This window comes from Galeopterus variegatus, unplaced genomic scaffold (assembly GCF_000696425.1).
Source record: "Galeopterus variegatus unplaced genomic scaffold, G_variegatus-3.0.2 Scaffold502, whole genome shotgun sequence".
Classification (NCBI taxonomy): Eukaryota; Metazoa; Chordata; class Mammalia; order Dermoptera; family Cynocephalidae; genus Galeopterus; species Galeopterus variegatus.
Window position 1 is genome coordinate 263,259 of NW_007726613.1, and position 25,819 is coordinate 289,077.

The 25,819-nt window shown below is 42.9% G+C and overlaps 1 protein-coding gene across 1 annotated transcript in view; it reads left to right on the forward strand.

The window, feature by feature from the left end:
* DIAPH1 (diaphanous-related formin 1) overlaps positions 1 to 24,108 on the forward strand; it is a 98,340-nt gene extending 74,232 nt beyond the window's left edge. Inside the window, exons 19-28 of the mRNA XM_008569460.1 lie at positions 5,764 to 5,862; positions 10,074 to 10,168; positions 11,110 to 11,211; positions 11,437 to 11,676; positions 11,791 to 11,920; positions 12,655 to 12,779; positions 13,387 to 13,551; positions 13,670 to 13,805; positions 15,648 to 15,734; positions 22,195 to 24,108. Coding sequence (XP_008567682.1) covers positions 5,764 to 5,862; positions 10,074 to 10,168; positions 11,110 to 11,211; positions 11,437 to 11,676; positions 11,791 to 11,920; positions 12,655 to 12,779; positions 13,387 to 13,551; positions 13,670 to 13,805; positions 15,648 to 15,734; positions 22,195 to 22,352 — 1,337 coding nt within the window. The 3' untranslated portion in view covers positions 22,353 to 24,108. The remainder of the gene's footprint in view (positions 1 to 5,763; positions 5,863 to 10,073; positions 10,169 to 11,109; positions 11,212 to 11,436; positions 11,677 to 11,790; positions 11,921 to 12,654; positions 12,780 to 13,386; positions 13,552 to 13,669; positions 13,806 to 15,647; positions 15,735 to 22,194) is intronic.
* The last annotated feature ends 1,711 nt before the right edge of the window (positions 24,109 to 25,819 follow it).

Below are 25,819 nucleotides of genomic sequence, written 5' to 3' on the forward strand. Positions count from 1 at the left end.
CCCCCCCCCCCCCCCGTCCCCCTTTTCCAAATCTAGTAACCATGTGTATGTTCTCTCCTTCTGAAAGTTCATCGTGTTATTGTGGTCTTTCTCTTTCTCTCTTCTTTCCCTCAGTGTTGATTTTTCTTTAAATGTTTGGTACAGTTCTTTCATGAAACCTGTGCCAGGTAATTTCCTTTTCTGGAGCTTTTAAGTTATAAATTCAGTTTTTAAAATAGTTTCAAGAGTATTCAAGTTGTCTGTTTCATGCTGGCTGAGTTCTTGTAGTTTGTGGTATTTGAGGAATTGGTCCATTTCTTGTTAATTGTCCGATTTATGAGCTCAGAACGGTTTGTAGAATTCCCTTAGCCTTTTCATGGCTGCAGGACCTATACTGATATTCCTTGTTTCATTCCTGATGTTGGTATATATGTCTTCTCTCTTTTTAACTTTGTCTTTCTAGAGGTTTATCTATTCCATTGATTGTTTTGCTTGGCAGCTGGGGACCCTTGATCTTTGGTGTTATAATTAATGATTTTTTTTTAAACCAGCTCTTTGTGTCATTGATTTTTCTCTATTGTGTTTCTGTTTTCATTTTTATTGATTTCTGCTCTTATCTTTGTTGTTTCTTTCCTTTGTTTTAAGTGTATTTTGCTCTTTTTCTAGTTTTTTGAGATAGAAAAATAGGTTACTGATTTGAGATCTTCTTTTCTACTGTAAACTTAATTAAATTCTTCTCTCAGCAGTTCTTTAGCTGTGTTCTTTGTATTTCAGTATGTTGTGATTTCATTTTAATTCAGTTTTAAAATTTCTCTTGAGACTTCCTCTTTGACAAGTTATTTAGAAGTGGTTCTTGAGTTTCTAAGTATTTAGACATTTTCCTGTTATGTTTCTGCTGTTGATATACAGTTTGGCTTCATTATGATCAGAGAATAGTAAAGTGGCAAACTTAAGCCCTAACATATCCACAATTACCTTCAGTCTTGTAAATTTGTTGAGGTTTTTTTTTTTCCAAACGGTCTTTCTTAGTGTTCAGTGAGCACTTGAAAATAATATTTATTCTGTTGTTGGATAAAGTGTGCAATATATGTCAGTTAGACCCTGTAGATTGATTGTGTTATACATGTTCATATCTTTGCTGATCTTCTATTGGTTCTACCCATTGCTGAGAGTGGGATATTAATGTCTCCAAGTATTATTGTGACTTGGCTATGTCTATTTCTCACTTCATTTCTGTTAATTTTTTTTTTCCTTTTTGTCTTTTTTTGTGACCGGTAACGGGATCGCAACCCTTGGTGTCGCGCCTGCGCCGCACTCAACCAGTGAGCGGACCGGTCTCTATATGGGATCCGAACCCTTGGCGGGAGTGCCGCCGCACTCTACCGAGTGCGCCACCGGGCCGGCCCGTTTTTCTTTTTTTTTTTTTTATCTTTTTCCGTGTCCGGCAACGGATCGCAACCCTCAGTGTTGCCCCCGTACCGGACCGGGGACCGGCAACGGGATCGCAGCCCTCGGTGCTGCTCCCGCGCCTCGCTCAGCCAGTGAGCGGGAACCGGTCTGTATGTGGGATCCGAACCCTCGGCGGGAGCGCCGCCGCACTTCCCAGGCCGGCCCCTATAGTTACATTCTTTGCTTAAAGTTTACCTATCTGATGTTCATATAACCATTCTGCTTTTTTAAAAAAATAATTTTATTATGGAATTATTTTTCAGCAGATGAAAAATTTTAAAACAAAATACAATAAAATTGTAGCAAAATAATTTTTTAAAATGTACTCTTGAATATGTCATAGTAGTAACATTACTGATTTTATCTTTGCATTTTTTGTGTGCCGTACAGAAAATACCAATAGTAAATTTGACACTTAAGTTCATTTTCAAAAGAAATTTCATCCTCTTTAAGAGGACAAATTCCTTTTTTCTTTATTCTTTGAATTGGCAACTTGAAAGAAAATTAAAGAACTTTTCTAAAGCAGAAGCAAAGAACTCATGAAAACAGAAGTATCCTGTGTAAGTTTTGCAATCATTCCTATGGTTTCTTCTATATAGTACTGAATTAAGGAACCTTGGTTCTAGTTTCTGCTCTACCCCAAGTAGCTCTGTGACAGCAAAGATCATTTATCTGGTTTTACTTTTCCTTTGAAATACTTATCACAATTATGTTTATGTTTCCATTTTATTGTCTGTTCCCCCTCTACAAAACTGAAAGATACTAGAGTGTTGGAACTCTTTGTATTCGCAGACCAATCTGAATACGTTAACAATAAGTTACTCAGTATTCATTGAATAAGCCTATATTTTTGTTTATTTACTGTAAATTGAGGCAATTAGACTAAATTTCCCATGTCCTTTCAATATTTATGTTTCTGTGATATGTATATGAACTTACTTTGAGTTATCTTAAGCCCAGTTAATTTTTTCCCTTCAGTTTAATTTCTAGCCTTTTATTGCTCATTAGTACTCTTTCCAAATAAGGACATGTTTCCCCAATCCAACCTCAAGATAATGCAGTACAAGAAATATTTGCAAAATATTTGTAAGAGTAATATTTGCGTGATATAGCTTTCTTTCAGCCTTTTACTTTCAACTTACGTATGTCTTTGTATTTGAAGTAAATTTCTTAGACAACGTATTGTTGTATCTTCTTTTTTTCCTTTTTTGGTTAATCCACTCTGACAGTCTCTGTTAATTGGTGTATTTAGATAATTTATGTTAATGGTAATTGTGGATATGTTAGGGCTTAAGTTTGCCACTTTACTATTTGTTTTCTGTTTGTTTCTGTTTTTTTGCTTTCCTGTGGGCTCTTTGAACATTTTTAATATTTAATTTTGGGCTGGCTAGTTAGCTCAGTTGGTAAGAGTGTGGTACTGATAACAGGTTTAATTGCTATACCGGCCTGACACCCCCCCCCAAAAAAAATTTTTTTTTATTCTGATTTATTTATAGTGTTTGAGTAGTATATATCATTTTGTATAGTGTGCTTTTTTTTTTTTTTTTTTTTAAAGACTAGTCAAGTGCAGTAGTGAGAAGGGGGAAAGGGGAGAAGAAAGAATTCAATCTGTAACTGACTGTGAACAATCAATTGTGATGACTCACTACTTTCCGACTAGCCTTGTATAGTTTTCTTAGATATTGCTCTAGGTATTACAATATACATACGTAACTTATCCCAGTCTAGTGATACCATGTTTTACCAATTTGAGTTCCTTCGCCCTCCTCATTGTTTAAATATACTTGTCTTAAGTATTTTCTCTAGGTGAGGCTACTCCATTTTGGTGCAGCCGGAAGTCCATATGATTGTCTTTTATCTGTCAACTTTACTGAATTAATTAGTTCTAGTAATTCTTTTTTGGATTGACTTGAATCACTACATGAAGTCATATCTTCCACAAAAGTGGCATTTTCATCCCTTCCTTTCTTATGTCTGTACCTTTTATTTTTATCTCAATGCAAGCAAAAACATTGAGTCTGCTTTTCTATTTTTCAACATCAGTAATAAATAAGTATCTTTTCACTTTGCCTGTATAAAATGAGAGATTTACTTTTACTTTCTTCTTTCCCTGCTTCTGAATTTTTGTGATGTAATCTGGATGTTTTAAGTCCTCATTTTTATCTGAATAACCATAATTTTCATTTTTTATATGATCTATCTTTACCTACCTCTCTGACTTCATCTCCTGCTCTTCCCTCACTTGTCTGCTCTATCCACACTGACCTTTCTGCTTTTCCTTCAACATACCATACATGCTCTATCTCAGGTCTTTGCACTTGTTATTTCCTCTGCCTGAAAAGCTTTTGCCCTCTCCCCCCAGATATTCATGTGTCTTGCTCCCTCACCTTCTAAAAGGTCTTTACGTGAATGTCACCTTCTCAGGAAAACCTTCCCTGACCACACCTAAAGTTGTGATACATCCCTCATCAAATCTCCCTTTTCTCTTTCCTACTTGATTTCCTTTTCATAGTACTTAGATCATCTAACATACTATTTTATCTACTAACTGGTTTGTCTACTTCTCTTTATTAGAATGTAATTTCCATGAAGGCAGGAATCTTTCTCTATATTGTTCACTTGTTTGATTTCCATTGCTCAGAGCATAGCCAGGCGCACATAGGTATTCAATAAATATTTATTTAAATAACTAATCCTTATGTATTTAGCATTTTCCTTCCTCAAATTGGGACTACTGGGCCAAAGGGATAAATGTTTTTTAGAGTTCTTTGTACCTTTTCTCATATAACTTTTTTGTTGGTTTGTCTTATTTCTTTATTTGTATCAGATAATACTTTTCATATGGTTTAAATTTCAAATAGTATAAAAGGGTTTTTGTTTAAAAGTATTCCTCCTGCTCTTATGCTCAAGCACCTCACCTCTCTGCTCAGAAGCAACTAGCTTTGTCAGTTTCTTGACTCTCCTTTCCAGAGATATTCCCATATGGCTTTCTAAAAAGTTGTTGCCAAGTTACACTATAGGACAAAATATTTTACAATTATATCTGTCCATAACAGTTTCTGTTTCCTTTACTATGTACTGCTCAACCCTCCTCAATAGCAGGTATCAACCATTTTTTAGTGAATATTACTATCATGCTAGCTGCTTGAGGGAGTGATATAATGAAATATTATTTTGCCCATGCCCTTGAAGTTCAAAATCTAGTGAGATGAGAGGATATCCACACTTAAAAGTAATGCAGGTTCTTAAGAGATCAAGATGATACATAAAAATATCCTGAAACATTGAATAATTAATTGTTGAATTAGGTGTAGATAACAAATATCATGAAAAATAGTTTATTGGGCTGGCCGGTTAACTCAGTTGGTTAGAGCGCAGCCTGTATAACATCAAGGTTATGGGTTCAGATCCCTGTTCCAGCCAGCTGCCAAAAAAAAAAAAAAGTTTATCAAAGCAGAGAGTAAGTACATTTATCTGGGAAAGCTTCATGGAAAGGGAAGAATACATTGGCTTTGGATAGTCCAAAAAGAGTGTAGAAGGAAAGGAGTATATTTTACCTTCCGTGTGTTCACCAAGGTGATATTTAAGCAATAAGATCCTAGTAGGAATATTTTTTAATGCCATGGATTGCAAAGATGAATTAAAAAGCCCTTGTCTTGTTAAAGGGAGACTCTATACATTTATAACAAAGTCAGTGGGAGGAAGTGCTATAAAGAGGTATCAGATTCAATGGGGATTCAGAGAGAGATTGTAAGCAGTTGGGAAAATCAAGAAAATTTTTATAAGGAAGGTCATGTTCAAGGTGGAGCTTGAAAGATAAGTAGAATTCTTAATAGGCACAAAGGATGACATAGTGGAAGACTCTAGTACAGGGGTTGGCAAGCTACTGCTTTTAGGCTGACCACCTATTTTTGTGAATAAATTTTTATTGGAACACAGCCATGCCCATTTGTTTATGTATTGTCTGTGGCTGCTTTCATGCTGCAGTGGCAGAGCTGAGGAATTGAGACAAACCACGTGACCTGCAAAGCCTAAAATATTTACTCTCTGGTCCTTTACAGAAAGTTTGCTTGATCCCTGTAAGTAGATAGGATGTAGTAGGAAAGCATTATTGATAACTATTGAAGAAACAAAAATGAGATATTATTATAATGGGGGAAGGCAGTAATAGAAGGTTTGGTGGTTAAAGAGGAGGTTAGCCTTGAAGGAATACAATACAGAGGCTGTTATAATAGGGAGGAGGTGAGGGGCCATTCTGGGGTGGACAGTAGTAGTTCAGTGAGGCACAGAGGTAGTTTATACTTAATCATGCTTTTCTAATCTTTCCCTTGCTAGCCAAGAAGGATCAGGAAGGTGGAGAAGAAAAGAAATCTGTGCAAAAGAAAAAAGTAAAAGAGTTGAAGGTGTTGGATTCAAAGACGGCCCAGAATCTTTGTGAGTAGCTCTATGATGCCGACTATTTGAAATGTGAAGTTCTTCTAAGAACTTAATTCTTTTGAATTTAGGGTCCTTTGACATGAAACTTCCATTTGTTAATTACTGCTATATGCCAGGCATTGTGTAGTGAATTTCCAGTATCTTGTCAATTCCTTCAATAGCAGTACACAATTGTTGAGTACCCAGTTTTATGTCAAGGAAACAAGCTAAGACTTTTAGGAATTTACCTAGTCATGTAGCTGGTAAGAAACAGGTCTGGGATTTGAACTTCAGACTTCATTTTTTCAAAGCCCTTACTAGGGCTGGCTGGTTAGCTCAGGTGGTTAGTGAGTGCATGGTGTTATAACACCAAGGTCAAGGATTTGGAGCCCCATATCAGGCAGCACCCCCATTCCCCATCAAAAAGCCCTTACTATTTCTGTTGCGTCCACAGAAAATCTACCACAAATGTTCTAGCCACTGTACATTTCCTTCTTTCTCACTTTCTAATAAGTAATACAGGCACTGACTTGGCTACAATTAAATTTAAAATTTGTGATTTAAAATAAATATAGTAAATCTTGTGTAGGATTAGTAACTCCAGAGAGTTCTGTTCTGAATTTGCTACTTAAACTCATAACTGATTGGTGGCAAAATTTCAGATCAGAAATTCCTTTTTGATCATGATGAATGTTAATTTTTTTTGTTCATTTTAACGGTTGATCTACCTACTTTATGCAGAGTAATATAGATTTAAACATTTGTTTGACAAATATTTGAAGGTCTGCTATGTGACAGGCTCTATTAAGCACATACTATGCATGTGTTCCAGAGGTGAAAGTGTATAATATTCCATAAAACCCACTCACAATCTTGTTGACACAGTTATTAGCCCTGTTTTTCCAAATGAGAAAACTGAAGTTCAAATGTTGTGACCTTGGCCAAGATCACACAGTAAATAAGTACACATATCAATAAGTAAAGTCAGTGATATAATGAGAGCAGTAAGCCTTTACATTATTCTTAACTATATAATCTTAGATTATTGTCAGCAAGTATTGCTAAATAGTGTCTATGTTGAAGTCCTTTTATGGAGACTAAAGTAATGTGAATCAGTTTCTCTTCCCAAGAGTATCTCTAGGAACCTAAAGCATGAGTAATTCTCATATTAGAAAATGATGCAAGAAAGTCTATGGGGTAGTACATTTTTATTTCCAGTGGAGTAATATTAATATGGAAAACAAAATTCAGAAGAGATTTGAGATTAGTTTAGGGGTAGTATGGCCTGGGAGATGGGATTTAGTGATACAGTAATGATTAAGTGCCTCTTATGTGCTAACAGATAGAGAGCTGAGTAAGACATAGTTCCTATCCTCATGAACAGTGTATCTCGTGGAGACAGAAAGGGAAATCATAATAATAGCAGATTGATAAGTACTGTGATGGAGATATGCTAGAACACTTATGAGAACAGTAGTAGAGGAAGCATCTAAATCAAGCAGGAGGAGTACTGGAGCAGGCATACCCTTGAGGACATTCTAAAGGAGGTACTACTTAAACCAAGCCAAAAGAACTCAATAATTGGTTGCAGTGCAGCCTTATAACACCAAGGTCACAGGTTCGGATCCCTGTACCAGCCAGCCACAAAAAAAGAAGAGAAGGAAAAAAAAAGAAATAATGAGAAGGAATTAAGTGAAGGGTGAGGACTGGCTTGTTTGGGGAGAGGGACCAGCATGTATGAAGAAGGCACAGGCATGAGATAACATCATGCAATTCAGGAGATGCAAGTAATTGAGGATAGCTGAGTAAAACCAGGGAAGTTATTGAAGGGATTTTAATCAGGAAAGGGAGTGATACGACCCTATGTAATTTTTAGGAATGCTGCTTTGGCAGTGATTTTGAGGCTAGATTGCTAGGGAAGGGGAAGATTGTAGGCAGAGAGCTCTGTTACGTTATTACTTTAAACTAGGTGATAGGTGATCAGGCCCTGAAACTAAAAGTAGTGAGAATGAAAAGAAAAGCAAAAGATATTAAGATAGAATTAATGAAACTCAGTGATTGACTCAGGGGATAAAGGAGAAGGTGTTTCTTGGGTTTAGATCACTCTGTGGAAAGCAGTACCACTTACTGAAATAGGAAGATTTGGTAAGAACAGATTCTCTTTTCAGGGAGGAGTGGTAAGTAGTGGACATGAGTGAGAGGTAGCAGGGTGCTGTCTTACATAGAGTGTATGTACTAGATGGTTGCCATCTTTTCATTGGCTTTGTGGGGACAGTATAAATAAGAGTTGTGGAAGTGAGGGAGAATAGATTATTATATTTTTAGAATGCTATAGAGTGAAGGAAAGAGAGATATTGGTAATTGGGGAGGAACATTGGGTCAGGGAAGGTTTTTTTTTTTTTAAGATAGGAGAAACTCAATTTTGTATATATGCTGAAGAAAAGGTCGTTAGGCCTATTTCTTCTATTGAAACATGAGGAAAGGATGAGTACATACTTGAGTATATACATATACACAAGTGTACATATGAGTACATGTATATGAGTACAAGCTGATAAGCTTACAGAAGTGTTGGCATAGTTTTTTCTAGGTGATTCTAAAATAGTCCTTACCAAGCCCTTTCTAGCATGGCTCTAAGCGGGGAGCCCCCAATGCTCAATTTCCTTCCTTCCTTCCTTCCTTCCTTCCTTCCTTCCTTCCTTCCTTCCTTCCTTCCTTCTTTCCTTCCTTTCCTTCCTTTCCTTCCTTTCCTTCCTTTCCTTCCTTTCCTTCCTTTCCTTCCTTTCCTTCCTTTCCTTCCTTTCCTTCCTTTCCTTCCTTTCCTTCCTTTCCTTCCTTTCCTTCCTTTCCTTCCTTTCCTTCCTTTCCTTCCTTTCCTTCCTTTCCTTCCTTTCCTTCCTTTCCTTCCTTTCCTTCCTTTCCTTCCTTTCCTTCCTTTCCTTCCTTTCCTTCCTTTCCTTCCTTTCCTTCCTTTCCTTCCTTTCCTTCCTTTCCTTCCTTTCCTTCCTTTCCTTCCTTTCCTTCCTTTCCTTCCTTTCCTTCCTTTCCTTCCTTTCCTTCCTTTCCTTCCTTTCCTTCCTTTCCTTCCTTTCCTTCCTTTCCTTCCTTTCCTTCCTTTCCTTCCTTTCCTTCCTTTCCTTCCTTTCCTTCCTTTCCTTCCTTTCCTTCCTTTCCTTCCTTTCCTTCCTTTCCTTCCTTTCCTTCCTTTCCTTCCTTTCCTTCCTTTCCTTCCTTTCCTTCCTTTCCTTCCTTTCCTTCCTTTTTTAATTAAAAGATGACCAGTAAGGGGATCTTAACCCTTGACTTGGTGGTGTCAGCACCACGTTCTCCCAAGTGAGCTAACCGGCCATCCATATATAGAGATCCAAACCTGTGGCCTTGCTCTTATCAGCACCACACTCTCCCAAGTGAGCCACAGGCCGGCCCCCAGTGCTCAATTTTCAAGTGGCTTAAGAGAAAACTGAGCAAGTAATTTGACCAATGGCTTCAATTTTTTCAGTGAAGAGAAACAAGATCTTCTTAGAAAATGGGGAAGAGGTGGTACAGTTGGGAGAATGGTGGTATTTTAGAGGAGCTGCCAAGAGGAGTGAGAGAGAGAGAAGGGGAATGCTAAGCAATGCTGAGGCCCCAGCTATCACTGGTGCCACTGCAAATTCATAGGCTCTGATTTGCATCAGCCTGGGTGTAAAAGCAGATAAATGAGATGGCTGGATCAGCCAGGGACTGGAAGGAAAAGGAAGCTAGAGAGGAGGAGGAAGAGTAATGGGGAGTAACAGTATATAGTAATAGAGCAAGTGAAGTGATGGCCTTTAGGGTCCAGGTCAAACAGAAGACAGAGTGGAACTGATACAAAGAAAATGGAATGGTCAGGACACTGCGGAGAAGTCCTGATGAAGTTAGTCAAGTTGGAGATTAGAAAGTGAGAGAGCTGGAAGGATAGGATGTGTTTGTTAGGGAATGGGAGGTCAAGGCAATGACAGCTTTGAGGATGGAGTCCTTGGAGTGGGGTGTACAACATAGATGTGGGGATTAATGAGAGAAAGCTGGGAAGTGGGAACCTTTAATACCGGACCCAGAAACTTGGATTTTAACCTATATAGGTAGTGAAGTTTCTGAGAGTGACTTTAAAAGAGCCCTCGTAGGAAGATTATCCAGCATAGGTTTGTAGGATAGGTTGGAAGGGGGAAGGAACTAAGAAGAACATGTCTTTATATCTCATTTTCTGGCAGCAATCTTTTTGGGTTCCTTCCGCATGCCCTATCAAGAGATTAAAAATGTCATCCTGGAGGTGAATGAGGCTGTTCTGACTGAGTCTATGATCCAGGTAAGAAGCAAGGTCATTCTGCTGGCTTTTCTTTCTTTTTTTTTTTTTTTTTTTGTCTTTTTCCGTGTCCGGCAACGGATTGCAACCCTCTGTGTCGCCCCTGTACCGGACTGGGACCCGCAACGGGATCGCGGGAACCGGTCTGTATGTGGGATCCGAACCCTCGGCGGGAGTGCCGCCGCGCTTCCCAAGCGGCGCGCTACAGCAGTGCGCCACCGGGTCGGCCCATTCTGCTGGCTTTTCTTTCTTTTTTTTTTTTTTTTGTCTTTTTCCGTGTCCGGCAACGGATTGCAACCCTCTGTGTCGCCCCTGTACCGGACTGGGACCCGCAACGGGATCGCGGGAACCGGTCTGTATGTGGGATCCGAACCCTCGGCGGGAGTGCCGCCGCGCTTCCCAAGCGGCGCGCTACAGCAGTGCGCCACCGGGTCGGCCCATTCTGCTGGCTTTTCTTTCTTTTTTTTTTTTTTTTGTCTTTTTCCGTGTCCGGCAACGGATTGCAACCCTCTGTGTCGCCCCTGTACCGGACTGGGACCCGCAACGGGATCGCGGGAACCGGTCTGTATGTGGGATCCGAACCCTCGGCGGGAGTGCCGCCGCGCTTCCCAAGCGGCGCACTACAGCAGTGCGCCACCGGGCCGGCCCATTCTGCTGGCTTTTCTGCATAGCTATTCCCTTTCCTCATTTCCTCCCTGCCTAGATAGTGAGGATCCTCCTCTAGCATTGTTGACTTGAGAATGCTAGCTTTGGAAGAGCTGCTGTTTCTGTGGTGGTCAGGTTATTTCTGGTATATTTTTCAAAAATCTTGTCACCTCACTAACTGCCTCTCTGCCCCATCATGCCTCATATTTCCTTCTTAGTGGTCCTTGGGAAGAATGTGGGATTGACAAGAGAGTACAGCTATTCCCCCCTCAAACTCAGACATCCCTTCTCTCTTTCAGAACCTCATTAAGCAGATGCCAGAGCCAGAACAGTTAAAAATGCTTTCTGAACTGAAGGATGAATATGATGATCTGGCTGAGTCAGAGCAGTTTGGCGTGGTGGTGAGTGAGGCCTGTGGCAGTAGGCCCTTCTCAGAGTCCCTTGTTCCCCTCCCCTCTGGAGAGCAGCCAGGACACTTGCTCCTTGCCTCTTGTCTATTTTGAACCTAACTTTCTGCTTCTCTCTACTCTGTAACTCTGATCTTCCTATAGGAGGCTCAAGCCTGTATCTTTTTCTTACTTCTCTCTCTCTATTTGCTAAATGGAACTGCTTGTCTTCCCCACTAGATGGGCACTGTGCCACGTCTGCAGCCTCGCCTCAATGCCATCCTCTTCAAGCTACAGTTCAGTGAGCAAGTGGAAAATATCAAGCCAGAGATTGTGTCTGTCACTGCTGCGTGTGAGGAGTTACGCAAGAGCGAGAACTTTTCCAGCCTCCTGGAGATTACCTTGCTTGTTGGAAACTATATGAATGCTGGCTCCAGAAATGCTGGTGCTTTTGGCTTCAATATCAGCTTCCTCTGTAAGGTAAGCCAGGGGGTTAGAGCAAGATGACAGAGGGGGATGCTACGGCCTCTATGAGCCCGACGTTGGCCTGAGGCAATCTTGGGCAAGACTAACAATTTCTCCTCTTATCCTAAGCTTCGAGACACCAAGTCCACAGATCAGAAGATGACATTGTTGCACTTCTTGGCTGAGTTGTGTGAGAATGACTATCCTGATGTCCTCAAATTTCCAGATGAGCTTGCCCATGTGGAGAAAGCCAGCCGAGGTGGGGCAGGTTGGGGTGAAGCTAGAAGGTGGTTCTGACCTGTGTGGGGAGGGAAATAAGACACGGTCTAGATTTTAGATCATATTCAGTTCAGACTATTTTAAGTGGGAATAGGAGAGGGTTTAGGCACGGTGTCTAAGCCACAAAGGAGGAGTAAAAGACTAAAGAGAAGTCTCCATGTGTAGAAATGGGAAGTACTGTTTCCATTGTTAGAGAAATACCAAACACCAAAAAATAACTGGGAGAAAGGCAGGCGTTTTTAGTCTAGGTCAACAGGTTTTCTCATTCAGGAAGCATGGACTGTATTAACAAAAACCAGGCCTCACTGTCCTGGACCTAAGCAAAGAAAAAGCAGCATTCAGTAGAAATGAGAACAGATTTTTGCTCTACCTCTTATTTCTGTCTGTCTCCTTCCTCCTAAACCCTGTTCTCTAAAATAAATGAGACCAAGATCTCAGAGGATTTCATAGATTCTTGTTAAATTAAATGAAACCTCTCTTTTGTTAGTACTGTACACCTTGTGGAAACGAGGTTCAGTTATCAAGTTTATAGTCTCACTGGAAAGATGAAAATTTAAATGTGTGAAATGACTAGAGGAGAGAACGTAAGAGAACTAAAATAATTAAGTACCAGAATGTGTATATGACAGAAGCCATGCTCTGAAGGGCCAAGCTAAGGGATCTTGAGGCTAGAATTATCAGTAAGCTCTTGCTGACTGTTTTTGTTTCCTTTAGTTTCTGCTGAAAACTTGCAAAAGAACCTAGATCAGATGAAGAAACAAATTTCTGATGTGGAACGTGATGTTCAGAATTTTCCAGCTGCCACTGATGAAAAGGACAAGTTTGTTGAAAAAATGACTATATCCTTCTTGAGAGAGTTGCTTCCTTGGAAGGGAAAGAAAGCTTCCCATAGGGGGACAACAGGGTACTTAGGGAAATATACAATTTTTCCCTCTTTAGAAAAAATTGTTTTCATTAAATACATAGTTTTTGAAAGCATTTTCATTCTTGTGGCAAGGGAAGCAAACCGTGCAGATAAGCTGAAAGGTCCCCCTTGATTCTCCTATCCTGTGCCCCTACTGCACATACACACTCCCCTCTTCCTCCCTTTCCCAGAGGTAACCAGTGCCACTGAACTTCTTTCTGATTTACATCTCATGAATTTATTTTAAACAAAAACTGCCTTGTATTGCTTTTTGCACATAATATGTCTTAGCCATTCCTATTTCCATAGTAGTATGTGCAAAACAGCCTCTTTATATTGCCACCTCCTGTTCTATAGGTGTACCATAGTATATGGTTTACGTTTCCACTATTTCGGATATTTAGATTGCTTCTCTTTTTTGCACTTATAAACAGTGCTATATTGAAAATCCTTGTGCATGCCAGTACGCATCTTTGAGTGATTCTCTCGGCTGGAAAGGGGTGTCTGCTTCTTGATCTTGGTCCTTTACTTCTTGGCTGCACAGCTTTGTGAAAGATGCACAGGAACAGTATAACAAGCTGCGGATGATGCATTCTAACATGGAGACCCTCTATAAGGAGTTGGGCGAGTACTTCCTCTTTGATCCCAAGAAGTTGTCTGTGGAAGAATTCTTCATGGATCTGCACAACTTTAAGAATATGTTTTTGGTGAGCAAGGGATACCTGCCGATTGAGTCTTTTATGGACTTTTCTTACTTTCCATGGGGTTTCACGTTGGCTTGTGGTGAGTATAAACATGCCCACATGTTCTTTTTTTCCCCAACAGCAAGCAGTTAAGGAGAACCAGAAGCGGCGAGAGACAGAAGAAAAGATGCGGCGAGCAAAACTAGCCAAGGAGAAGGCAGAAAAGGAGCGGCTAGAGAAGCAGCAGAAGAGAGAGCAACTCATAGACATGAATGCAGGTAAGAAGTGAAGAAGGGCTGATGGGTTGAGACAGGAACATTTGGAAGGCTTCTTTGTGTACAATCTAGGAGCCAGAGAGAATAGCTCATGTCTGAGCTCAACTCCTGGCAAATGACTTTTGGCAGCTTTCTACCTCTAAGATCCTGATGTTGGACTTTTAACCCCAATTCAGTTATGTGCACATTCCAGTTTTCCATGCTAAAATCTTTTTCTCTCCTTTGCTGGTCCTTGCATTATGTTTCATCTCCCCAGTGATTTTAGTATTGGCTGTAACACGTACTCTTTCCTTCTGCCCGTCCAAAGGTTCCTCTGGCCTGTTCTCATTCTCTCCACTAAACCTTTTTTTTTTTCCTCCTAAAATGTTTTTCTGACCCTCTTCCCATCTTTTATCATTGGTTTGTTCTCCCTTTCTGCTTATTTCACAAAGTACTGTGTCCCTAGTTCCTTAGCACAGTTGTACACACCTATTCGATTGTAAATGCACTGAACTTCTGGAAGGGGGTGGGGACCTGATCACCCTCTTCTTTTTTCAGAAGAATCTATTTCACTACTAGAAGCATGTCTTTGTTGAAACATGTGGTCTCAATTACTGGCCCTCTGTTTCCTGTCTCTGTTTCTTTCCTGCTGCTGATTCACTGACCCCACCCCCAACCCCTGCTGCTCTCTCTGAGCGCAGAGGAAATACAGCATACATTGCTCAGGGGCACTGAGCCTATGCCACCCTTCTCTGAACCTGAGGGGCTCCACCCTCCTGCAAGTCAAAGGGGTTCTCAGGGCTGCCAGGTCTATTAAGAATCAGAGAGTTTTGCTGAGCACAAGCAGCAAGGGCTGCTCTAACACCTCTTGCTCCCAGGGGCTTTTCTGTATACTTTTCTGGAAAGCAGTTCCCTTGCCCTTACCTCACTTGTATGTAAGCCACAAACTTTGTTCTAGTAATGTACACATCAAGTATCCTTCACCTTCCCCTCCGCGCCTCTCCCCCACACCCGAGTTTGTCCCAAGGTACTGGCTAGGATACAGTGGGGGTGAGTGAAGTCCAGCTGACATGTGGGTTGAGGGCTGTACCCAGTCAACAGGTGGTGTAGTGGACCTTGCCTCCGTTCCCAGAACCCGGGTCAAACAAATGAGGTTGGAATATAGGTCAGCTGCACTGGCGATGTTCAGCCAGCAGGTGGTGCTGGGAGCAATGAGCCCCAGGATGGGGGCTCCTTGGGATTTCACAGTTTCAGATTTCGCTAACCTGAGCTGTTGCCATAGAAACTGAGCCGGCTAGAAAAAGGATTCTGCATTAACTCTTTGTATTCCAGTCAGGCTGCTCCTCTTAGATGCAGAGCTGGCTCAAGGAAGATGCAGCAAATGGAGGCAGTACTTAAGTGAAATTCATCATTAATCAGTGGTCTTCAGCCACCTCTGAAACCTGAACCAGATTGTCTGTGAGAAGTTTATATAAATTGGAGTGAAACTCTTTAGGATAAAGAAGGAGGGATACAGTTTCTTATTTATTTCACAACCACAGTCTCTGTACTTATCCTAGTCTTGGAGTTGGACAGTTCTGCAGTTGTATGCTAGTCCTGATTGGGGCAGGGAGAATGGTGCTGCAGGAAAATATCCCAAGGCTTGCACTGGATAGTAGGAAATGAAATCTTTTTGTTTCAACCATTTTTAAACCATACAAGTAAACATGGGCCTGTGTGACTTGAGGTTGAACCCTCTTTTTTCTTAGCTGCCAGCCACTATGGGAGAAGGGAACCCAAGCAATAGTTATGCTTTTTGTGGGGAACTTGACACTTGCCATAGTGCTCCAGCTGAAAAGTTTACATCTCCATCTTTGTTTATGACAGAAGGCGATGAGACAGGTGTGATGGATAGTCTTCTAGAAGCCCTGCAGTCGGGGGCAGCATTCCGACGGAAGAGAGGGCCCCGTCAGGGTAAGTAATCAAATGGACCCCAGCCTGGGTATTGAAGGGGGTGAGTCCTTTCTGCTCCTGGTCCTGCTAGTCTTGGGCTGAAGAGCAGATGATGATACTCTAAGGGTTTAGAAACTTCTCCACAAGAGTCATTGCATCTAAAGTACATTATCTAGTCCTCTTCTTCCCATGTTAGAAAGTACTGACTTAGAAAACAAGGGTTTGAAGGACTGACAACAAATCAGCTACATTTGATTATTTTCACATTTCTCCCCACTCTTGAAGCAGAAATTTGGAACAAGGGACCCATACAGCAGAACAGAGGGATTTGAGTGGGGATTTGTGTATTTGAACAAAAATTGACCTAAATACAAAACTATGTATTAGGTATGGATTGAAATGCAAAGAAAAAATAAGAGTTCTTACTCTCAACTCTCAACTTCACAAGCAGAAGACATATATGGAGAAAACTAATAATAGTATAAAATCCTATACAGAGAAGGTTCGGCATCGTTATCCCCAGATATAAGATTATAGAGGAGCATCACTGTTGAAGGATTGTGCTGTATCTGACAACTACCTTTTCCATGGGTGCAGTTAGCCTCTATTGTCCTTTCCTTCCCCCTTTCACACCCTCACAACCTCGTCTCCCAACCTTCTAAAGATTTAAGTGGATTACATTGAGCCAGAGCCTCTAAGAAGAATTATGGAGCTAGGAGGACAAATGATCTAGGCATTAGTATGGGAAAGGATTAATGGATAAGCTTCCCTTGAAGGAAGCGTACGGTGGCCAAGAGACTAGTCTAAAAGAAGGTATAGCCAGGGCTTCCCCTCATGTGGGGTTGACCCGCACCATTGTGTTTACTAAAGACCCTCTGGGGTTAGGAGTGATGGCTTCTTTCCCACATTGAAGGGTGGGAATTACAGAAAAGCCTACATTAAAGGTTTCTACTTCTGAAGGAGTTAAAGCTGTGTTCCCTATTCCCTGGTTGGTGCACTCTTATAGGCCCATTTTATAAGAGCTTTACTTTGAGGTTATTGTAAAGAGAAAAATTATATGGCTTGCTTTTAGCCATTGTTTAGCTATTAGTACGGTGGTAGTAAGACCTGTAGTACCTGTCACAGCCTGGAAAGGGGACCTTAGAATCAAGGTTGTAGAGCATGCTAGCCCATATAAACTCAGTATCCTGACCCAAGTGTTATAGAAAACCATGAGTTTCATCTCTAATGACTGGCTACCTATTTCTACTATACTGTGAATACCCATAAGAAAATTCCCTTCTGAGGGCTCCTCTGTATGACTTCAGATCCTTCCCTAAGCAGAAGAATCCCTACTCACAACACATCCATTTTCTGACATCCTCTGAATACAGGCTCTCTAAAGGGGAGGAAAGGTTAGTATGAAGGGCTTAGAATTCTATGGTATAGAGCATTTAGTCTCACAGATTAGGTGCTTGGGTAGAGAGCACAGCCAGTAGTATGCATTACTTTTGTATTTAATCTTTAGAGGTTCTTGCAACATTTGTTTCCTACCCATCATTTGAGGTGAAGTGGCTTTACATTAAGCATTTCTAGCCTAACAACTGTACTTTGCATCTCACTGTTTTCCTCAACCATCTCAGCTAAATGCCAGTCTCCATTGGGCTTTTGGTGGGGAATTCCCTTTAAAGCCTCTTCCTGTGGAACTATACTAGAATCCCAGATGCTTCCTGTACACAGGCAGCCAGATATCAATGGCTTGTCTCTGCTGGGGAGGCCCCATTCTCCATTTCTTTTCCAAGTGGGAAGCTGGGATTCACAGGTAGAAGAAGCAGGGGTTTTTTCAGAACCTATCCTTTCAGCAAAGGACCTGGATCAGTCAAAGTACTGTCTCACAGTGCAAGAGGGAATAGACGGAGACTCATAGGAGATATGGAAGTGAAAAGAAGGTGGAAATGATAATTACATATTTTTTAATTGGCTCCAGCCTGTAACCTTATCTTTTGGGCTCTGGGTTTACTAAACACATCAGAGTGCATCTAAGAGAATCTCTCAGGGGAGACATTTCTAGCTACTTTGGTTAGCTCTGTAAACCTTGGTGCATTCACATCATCATGTAAAGTGATGTGATGTGGCCTCACATTAAACAGAAGGATAGGCATCAAAGTGGAGAGCGAAGAGCATAAGACTAGGTAGGGATCAAAAGACCCAAAGTCAAATCTAGCTCTGATGCCATCTGTGTTACCTAAGGTGAGTCACTCAGTTTCCTCAAGTATAAAATGAGAATTGGACTAGAATGTTCTCCATGGTCCCTTCCAGCTCTTTTTTGTATAGTGACAATAGGATTACGAGGAAAAGGGAGAGTCTGGACCTGGAAGGCCCCATTCTCAAAATATAAAGGCTCTAATGGTGGTAGGTTTCCCTAAGTGGCTACTGGACTTGGCTGTTCCACCCCTTGTTTGGCTGTCTCTGTTTCCCCTGGCTGATGCTTTGAACCAAAGGAACAGAAGCCCTGTCAAGCATATCTTCCTCACCGCCCTCCTTATTCCCAGAGAGGCAGCTGTCCCTATTCAAAGACACTAGCCTTTTCCCTAGAATTTAAAGGAATGTTAAAATCTTTGAGTCTCTGGAAACCCTAGGGAGTGACTAGTATACAAAGACCCATTGAGTTGGAAGAGGAGAGTTACTATCAGAGCTGGTTCATTAAAAGCAACATGTAAACTGCTGTGATCTGCAGGGTGTGGGAGAACAATGGTTTGAGTGTCAAGGGGAAGAATCCATGTGATTGTATTACAGCTACTATTTCAGGCCCACAATTGAGTCAGCTTGTGGTTTTAATGACTCAACTTTATCTCCATGTCTGAATTATGGCCTCTTATACACAGGCCATTTGCTCCCTGGGATAAAAGCCAAGGGAAGAAAAAAATTCATCTCTCTCTTCCTTTCCTTTCCTCTACCACTTCTTGCTTCCCTATAAGCTCAACCTATACTAATAGAACCTTACAGTTGGAAAGACTCTAAAGACCTCTGGAGGTTAGTATCTAACCTGCTCATAGGTAAAAGGAATTAAGACCCAGATAAGTCTTGCCCAGGTCTACATAGCTGGCGAATGTTAGAGACAGAACTATAGCCCACTTTTGTGAATCCAAGTCCAGGGCTTGGTGAAATTGCTTTAGGGAGGTTTTCTGATGATCACCTGTCTAGAGAAAATAAAGAGTGTTTCCTGTACCACCACTTATATAGGTATTCTCCCTTTACTTTTGTAAAAATAGGGCAGGAAGTATAACTGGAAGAGTTTTAGACACTAATGAGTTATTTTGGATGGTAACGATTGCCCCATCTGTCCTAGTTTCCTCTTCCCAAAGGAAGCTTATTAACAAGAGCACTTCCTCTTTAGCAATAGCTGCTGGCCTGCATGTTATAATGGTCTTTTTCTAAATCATTAGGCTTTTTCTAATTCAGCTATACTAGTGTTATGTTGTTGATTTTGCTGGTGTTTTTATCCTAGCCTGCCCCTAACTTCTAGGAATCTGGCTTCAGAGAGCTTTGACCAGTATCTCAAGATTGTTCTCTTTTCCCCCCTGGTCTGTGGTACTGTTCTCTTACGAGTTAAGACTTGTCCCATATCCCTTCTAGTTAAGATGTTTATGCTGACCATTTAGCCTAACTCAGTTAGACCATGGTGCTGATAACACCAAGGTCAAGGGTTCAGATTCCCATACTGCCAGCCGCCAACAACAACAACAACAAAATATATCTATATCTATATCTATATCTATGTTTATCTGGCTCTGTCTTAATAAGTACTGAGGTGAAGCAAAGAAGAGGAGAGGTCAGGTTTTTTGTTTTGTTTTGGCATCTGGCAGGTACAGGGATTCAAATCCTTGACCTTGGTGTTAACCAACATCATGCTCTAACCAACTGAGCTAACTGGCCAGTCCAGTTTTTATTGATTGTTTAAACTGCTCAGCATATTGGTGGCACTGGAGTGGAATGTCTGGATTCTGTTGCCAGTTCCCATAGGAGCTTTTTCATCCCTGACCTTAAGGCCACATCTGTCCATTCCTAGTGTACCTACTTCCGAAGTTAAAAGAGAAATTTTCATCTCCCCACCTACCATCTGCTCCTGTTCTTATATTTGTAATGCATCAGAAGCTTTTTAAAAAAATTATTAAAAGTTTATTTTGTGGCTTTAATGGAAGTAAACTCAGCCAGAAGGTTTTTGAGTCTAGGAAAATTTAGAAATACTTCTTGATTAGGTACAACTGGTATCTTCTTAGTTCAGAGGAAGAAACCAAAGAAGGAAGCAGCTTAAGACCTGCCACACTTGAACTCTGACTTCTGTGCTGTCCAGGACAAGTGTCTCTGAAGGCCTGGTGTTCTTTTTCCCAGGGTCTGGAGTCAAGTTATTTCAACATATGCACACCACTGGAGTCACATACACACAAATAGTTGCAGTATTTTCTCAACCGCTGGAGACTGAATTCAAAGGAGCAGTAAAGTGATATGAAACCACTGCCTTTCTGGACATGAGAAATGGGATCCTAGAGACGGTAGTACTTCAGAAGAGGGAAAACTAAGCAGGTTAAGGAAGATTTTGCTGGTGAGGAGACACTAAGGTAGATAGGAGAAGCATGTACATGTAAACTGTCAAGTGGGCTCGTTTTCCTCACCTGTTAGTCACTGAGGCAGTAGTATTTGTTCATATCCAGTGAGTAGTTCGGTGAAATCCCCAGAGTCTAGGTCTTACACGTCTGATGTGTAACCACATAAGCCATTGTAGCTGTCAGTCAGAGTCTTCACTATTCTTTCTCCTTTTGGTAGACAACCCCTTGTACCGCCTGTGAGGAGGCAGAAGAAACCTATAAATTGGTAACCTGTGGGCATGCAGTATGCTCCGTGCCTGACCTGTGGCTAGCCTCTGCTGGTGTGAAAACTGGCTCTGGGTCATGGCTTTACAGGGAGACTGACAGCCCTGGTGAAGACTTGGGCTCTCTGATCCCGTTTGGCTTCTGCCTACCTAAAGCTTTTTGCTGGTCCAAAGGAAACACTTTGTTCACTGCCTCCTCTGGACTCTTCTTCCTTCCTGCTCATGTCCTACAGCTGCCCTAGGCCTGCAGTTCTCATTTAGGAATGCTAGGCTCTTTCACCTGGTCCTGCTTCTTTAAAGCTTAGGCACTACTTTCTACACTGCAGCTTTCCCGGGTCCCCATTAGGTCTTTGTTTTTGTTTGTAATTGAGTTATAATTTCACATACCTAAAATTCATTGTTTTAAAGTGTCCAATTCAAGAGTTTTAGTATATTCACGAGATGGTGCAACCACCACCATCTAATTCTAGAACATTTTCATCATCCCCAAAAGAAACCCCATACCCATTAGCAGTCACTTGTGATTCTTCCCTACCCTGGCCTCTGGCAACCACTAATCTACTTTCTATGGGTTTGCCTATTCTGTAGGCATTTCATAGAAATGGCATCATAAGGTATTTGGCCTTTTGTGTCTGGCTTCTTTCACCTTAGGCAGCTCTTTCTGTACATGCAATCTCTCTGTCCTGCTTCTAGGGCATAGGAAGAGGCAAACTTCATGAGACGGGCATGGTCCCAAGGAGCTGCCTTCCTGTTGAAGATACTAGGGCCATAAGTCTGGATTCCATAAATGAAAATGAGAGTCTTGGGGATGGATCCCAGCAGTTAGAACAGAAGCTTGTGGATCGATTGGTTTTTCTCTTTCTATTTGGGATGACAACTGGAACTTCACAATCCCTTAGCCAAATGGGCTGAGGTTTCTTCATAGGGGTTTCCTCCTGGCCATCTTTGATCCTAGTTCCGCCTTCCCTGACATACCTTTTATTTCCCACACCTGCCCCTCACCCACACTCTACACACCTTGTAGGGCCCTTGGCATTTCTGTCACAACTGCTACCCTTGAAGAGGTGGGACAGAGCTAGGCATGTGGGCATTGGTTGTAGGAGTTGTATGGGATGCCAGAGACTGGCTGCTCCTCCTCTTTGCAGGAGTCCTTCTAGCAGTCTGTTGAAGGCTACCTTCTGCTAGGGACAACCCTCCTGGGGCTGACTGAGAAGTATTTTGGCCTAGGAGCTTCCTGGGAACTGCCAAGAAAACAAAACTAATGTTATATACTAAGCTTTAGCCTATTTAATTCCAGCAACGCTGTGATGAGAAAATAGACTTTGAATACTTGATCTCTTTTTAAGTAATGTAGCCAACACTTAACCCAGTTTTGTCTAGCTGCAATCAAACCTTTGTACTATTTTCACACAGAGAAGGCAAGGACAAGGCTTGCTCTCTTATTGCCCCACACTCTCTTTGCTATCCAAAGTTACAGTCCACCTGTTGGACCTCTGTCCCTCCTTCTTCAAAGTAAGGACCTCTCTGAACCAGACAAGGCAGCCATATTTGCATGGCTTCTGGCTGAATGTCTGCTGTAGAGTTTGGAAGAGATTAGAACTAGGATGGGATCTCTCATGTCTTCTCTTGCAGCCAACAGGAAGGCCGGGTGTGCAGTCACATCTGTGCTGGCTTCGGAGCTGACCAAGGATGATGCCATGACTCCTGTTCCTGCCAAGGCGTCCAGGCTGAGTGAGGGAGTCCCCACAATCCTTGAGGAAGCCAAGGAGTTGGTTGGCCGCGCAAGCTAAGCTGTATCCTGTGGCCGCAGCAGCTCCTAAAAGAGGCCCCAGACTGTCCTGCCCTGCAGCGTGTGCCTGAGGGTCAAGGGGGGATGGATATTCCTTTGGGATGGCCACTCCCACCACCCTGACTCTGTCTTTCTTTATGGCCTACTGCTCTCTGAACATCACATACAGCTTCAGCTGCCTGGAGGCCAGAAGGAAAGGGCAGTATGGGGGAGGCCTGAGCCCAACCCAGCCAGCCCTGGCTGTTGTATTACCAAAGCAGGGTCCATGTTTGCTGCCTTAACCCTGTCTCCTCTCTATTACTCAGAGGACCTCATCTCAGATGAGGCCCAACCTGCTTGCTCAGCCCCTGACTTCCTAGTGGGCTTTCCTGTAGGTCAGTCTTGCTGGATTTGTGCTTTTCTTTTGTGGTTTCTCTGGCTCTGAGAACAGCATGGGGCTTGCGAAACTTTGGGCTTGATAGATCCCTCTTTTCTTTGCTGTTACCTCTGCTCTTCTCTTTCCTCTCCTGGCTATTGTTATTTATTACTAGTGGTGTGGCATTGGGAACTGCTTTCTGAGGAAGTGGGGAGCAAATCCCACCCTTACCCCACTTTCCTAGCAAGGCCTCCCAAAACAAAAAGGATTTGAACCACTTTATCTGTTCTGCTGTGGCCCAGGCCAGAGCCTGTGGGCAGGCAGGCAGAGCATAGCAACAGTGTGGGAACAACCCCTAGCCTGCTGCCTTGCTTTATGTCCCTTGCCTTTCTGGACCCTCTGCACCAGCACCCAGGCTACTGAGCTAAGGTCCCTCCTCATGCCTCCCCCAGAGCGTTGGTGCATCTCATCTGCAGTATGAGCTGTATTGTGACCATCCCAACACCTCACCCTTTGTCTCCAAGGAACTGGGAGGTGGAGCCTCCTGGCTGAGAAATTGTTTTGCAAATGGATCTATTTTTGTATGAAAACAAAATTTTTTTAAAGAAAAATAATTTTTCCTTCCCCCTTTCTCCTCCATAATGTAAGAGGCTTTGATGGCAGGTTCCAGAGTTCCTGGAGTTTCTCCCCACAGGCCTCAATCATGAACATGCCCCTGGACCTTCACCTCAGCCATCAAGCCTTTTATATCTTTGAGGCCAAGACAGATTCTCTCTCCCAGCATCAATTCTGGGGCAGGAAGAATCTCTTCTCTGGTTGAGCTGGGCCAGGCCTAAGAATAGTGGGAGCTCTGAGACCACCGAGTTTTTATGAGTTTAATAAATTTATCAAGCCAAATGTACAAATGCTTAAATGGACCCTCTGGGGAACTGGGCACAGGGAGCACCCCACACCTTTACCCCCCCCCCTTCTGAACAGTGGGCAGACCAAACTGTTTGGTGGCCCCATCCACAGGAAACTCAGATTCTCTGGCTCAGGGTGACCCTTTTGCTCTCCTTGTGCCCCTTTTAGCTTCCCACCCCCAGCTAGGGAGAGAGAATGGCACTGTTAGGGCTTGGTCCAGAATGATAGTTGTTAGAGCAAGAGGGGAGCTTAGGAGACTTGAAGGCAAATACAGGGAGGCCATGCAGTCAGGAAGGAGGGGTTGGTTGCTAGAGCCTGTGTATGAAGGGGCAATGGCGGTTCCTCTGAGCTATTCCCAGGAAGACTATGGTGCAGGGGGCCTGTTGCTCCCCTTGGTCACCTTCTCCCTGCTGACATCTGGGGCTTTGACCCTTTCTTTTTAAATCTACTTTTGCTAAGATGCATTTAATAAAAAAAAAAAAAAAAAAAAAAAGGGGGAAAAAAAAGCAAACCTTTTTCCCCAGGGAGAGAGAATGGCACTGTTAGGGCTTGGTCCAGAATGATAGTTGTTAGAGCAAGAGGGGAGCTTAGGAGACTTGAAGGCAAATACAGGGAGGCCATGCAGTCAGGAAGGAGGGGTTGGTTGCTAGAGCCCGTGTATGAAGGGGCAATGGCGGTTCCTCTGAGCTATTCCCAGGAAGACTATGGTGCAGGGGGCCTGTTGCTCCCCTTGGTCACCTTCTCCCTGCTGACATCTGGGGCTTTGACCCTTTCTTTTTAAATCTACTTTTGCTAAGATGCATTTAAAAAAAAAAAAAAAAAAAAGCAGTGGAGACAAAATGCAAACCTATTTCCCTTGCCTCTTGGGCTTTTGGGATGTCATCACCTCCATTTGTTGGGTTTGTTTCCAACTGTTAATAAAGCATTGAAACAGGACTGCATTACAGCCTTCTTTGTGAATTTCTGAGCTCTTTTCTTTTCACTCTAGTCAAGGCTCCTCTACTCTTTCCCTGTGTCAAACCCTTGGCTGACCTGACAAATCATTGCCGAAAAGCTAAAGGTGCCAGACCTTTGCTTGGGCACAGGGTTAGAGATGATTAATACATGGTGGCTTCTTCCCTGCTAGAAGCCACCCTCAGGGCCATTTACCCTCCATAAAGGAGAAGGTGGATAGTTCAGGTCCCCAGCTCTTCCACATTGCTGCCTCTTGGCTTGGAGCTCTTTTCGTGAACTCACTTCTAACTCTCCACATCCCCCAGGTGTCACACAGTTTCCTGGCAGTGCCTGTGCCTTTTGCTGAGGGAAGCATCTAACTCCCCTTTTCCCATTGCCACTGCTTTTTTGGTGGCCACCTTCCAGACTAAAGGGGTATACACTGGGATGGAAACCTGAACCTGCCCGGCAAAGGTCAGAAACCCGAGATCATGCTCCAGATGAGTTGCCACTCAGAGCCATACTGGTCTGAGCTAGTGACCCTCACAGAGAAACCTTACAAGCAATGAACAGACCCAGGATAGACAGAGAGGGACCCTGGAGAGGACCACAAACCCCTGTGAACAGGACTGAAACTAGAAGTAAAAACACTTTAAATAGCCCTGGAGCCTGAGCAGCTGCCTCCCCAGTGTGGCCAGAGGTGTGGGGGTGGGCTGCCTGCCTCCTCCCTCGCTCTACCCCAGAGGCCACGCGTTTCTGGCTCAGCTTTATAGGCACACATAGCAAGTAGGGGACCAACCGCAACTGCTCAGGCGCTCTCTGCCAGTCTGCTGCCTGGAATAGAACCCAGGCGCCCGGCGCCCCGCCCCTCCGCAGCCTGGCTCTGAGAAACAAAACCCTGCTTCCATCGCAGCAACCGCACACACCACCCTTCCTCCCACGCAAGAAAGTCGCCCCCAGATGCTTAGTTGGAGGGTTTGGTTTCCATGACAACAGACAAGGAGCTGGCAGAACGGGTGGTGACCCGGCTCTGAGAGCCTCCGCGCTGAGGAAGCCCGGAGACAGCCTCCCCCAGCCCTGCGATTGGGCATACCCTCGCTGACTCCGCTGATAACCCCAGTGGGTTTGTATGTTTATGTCTGTCCTTCAACCCCTCCCAGTCCTCCCCCCGCGGTATTTCCTGCAGTTTTCTAGCTGCAGCAACCTCGGAATCCCACAGTGCTTCGAGGAGGCAGGCGGAGGGGGAGGGGAGATGGGGGAGCAGGCGAGTGAATGGA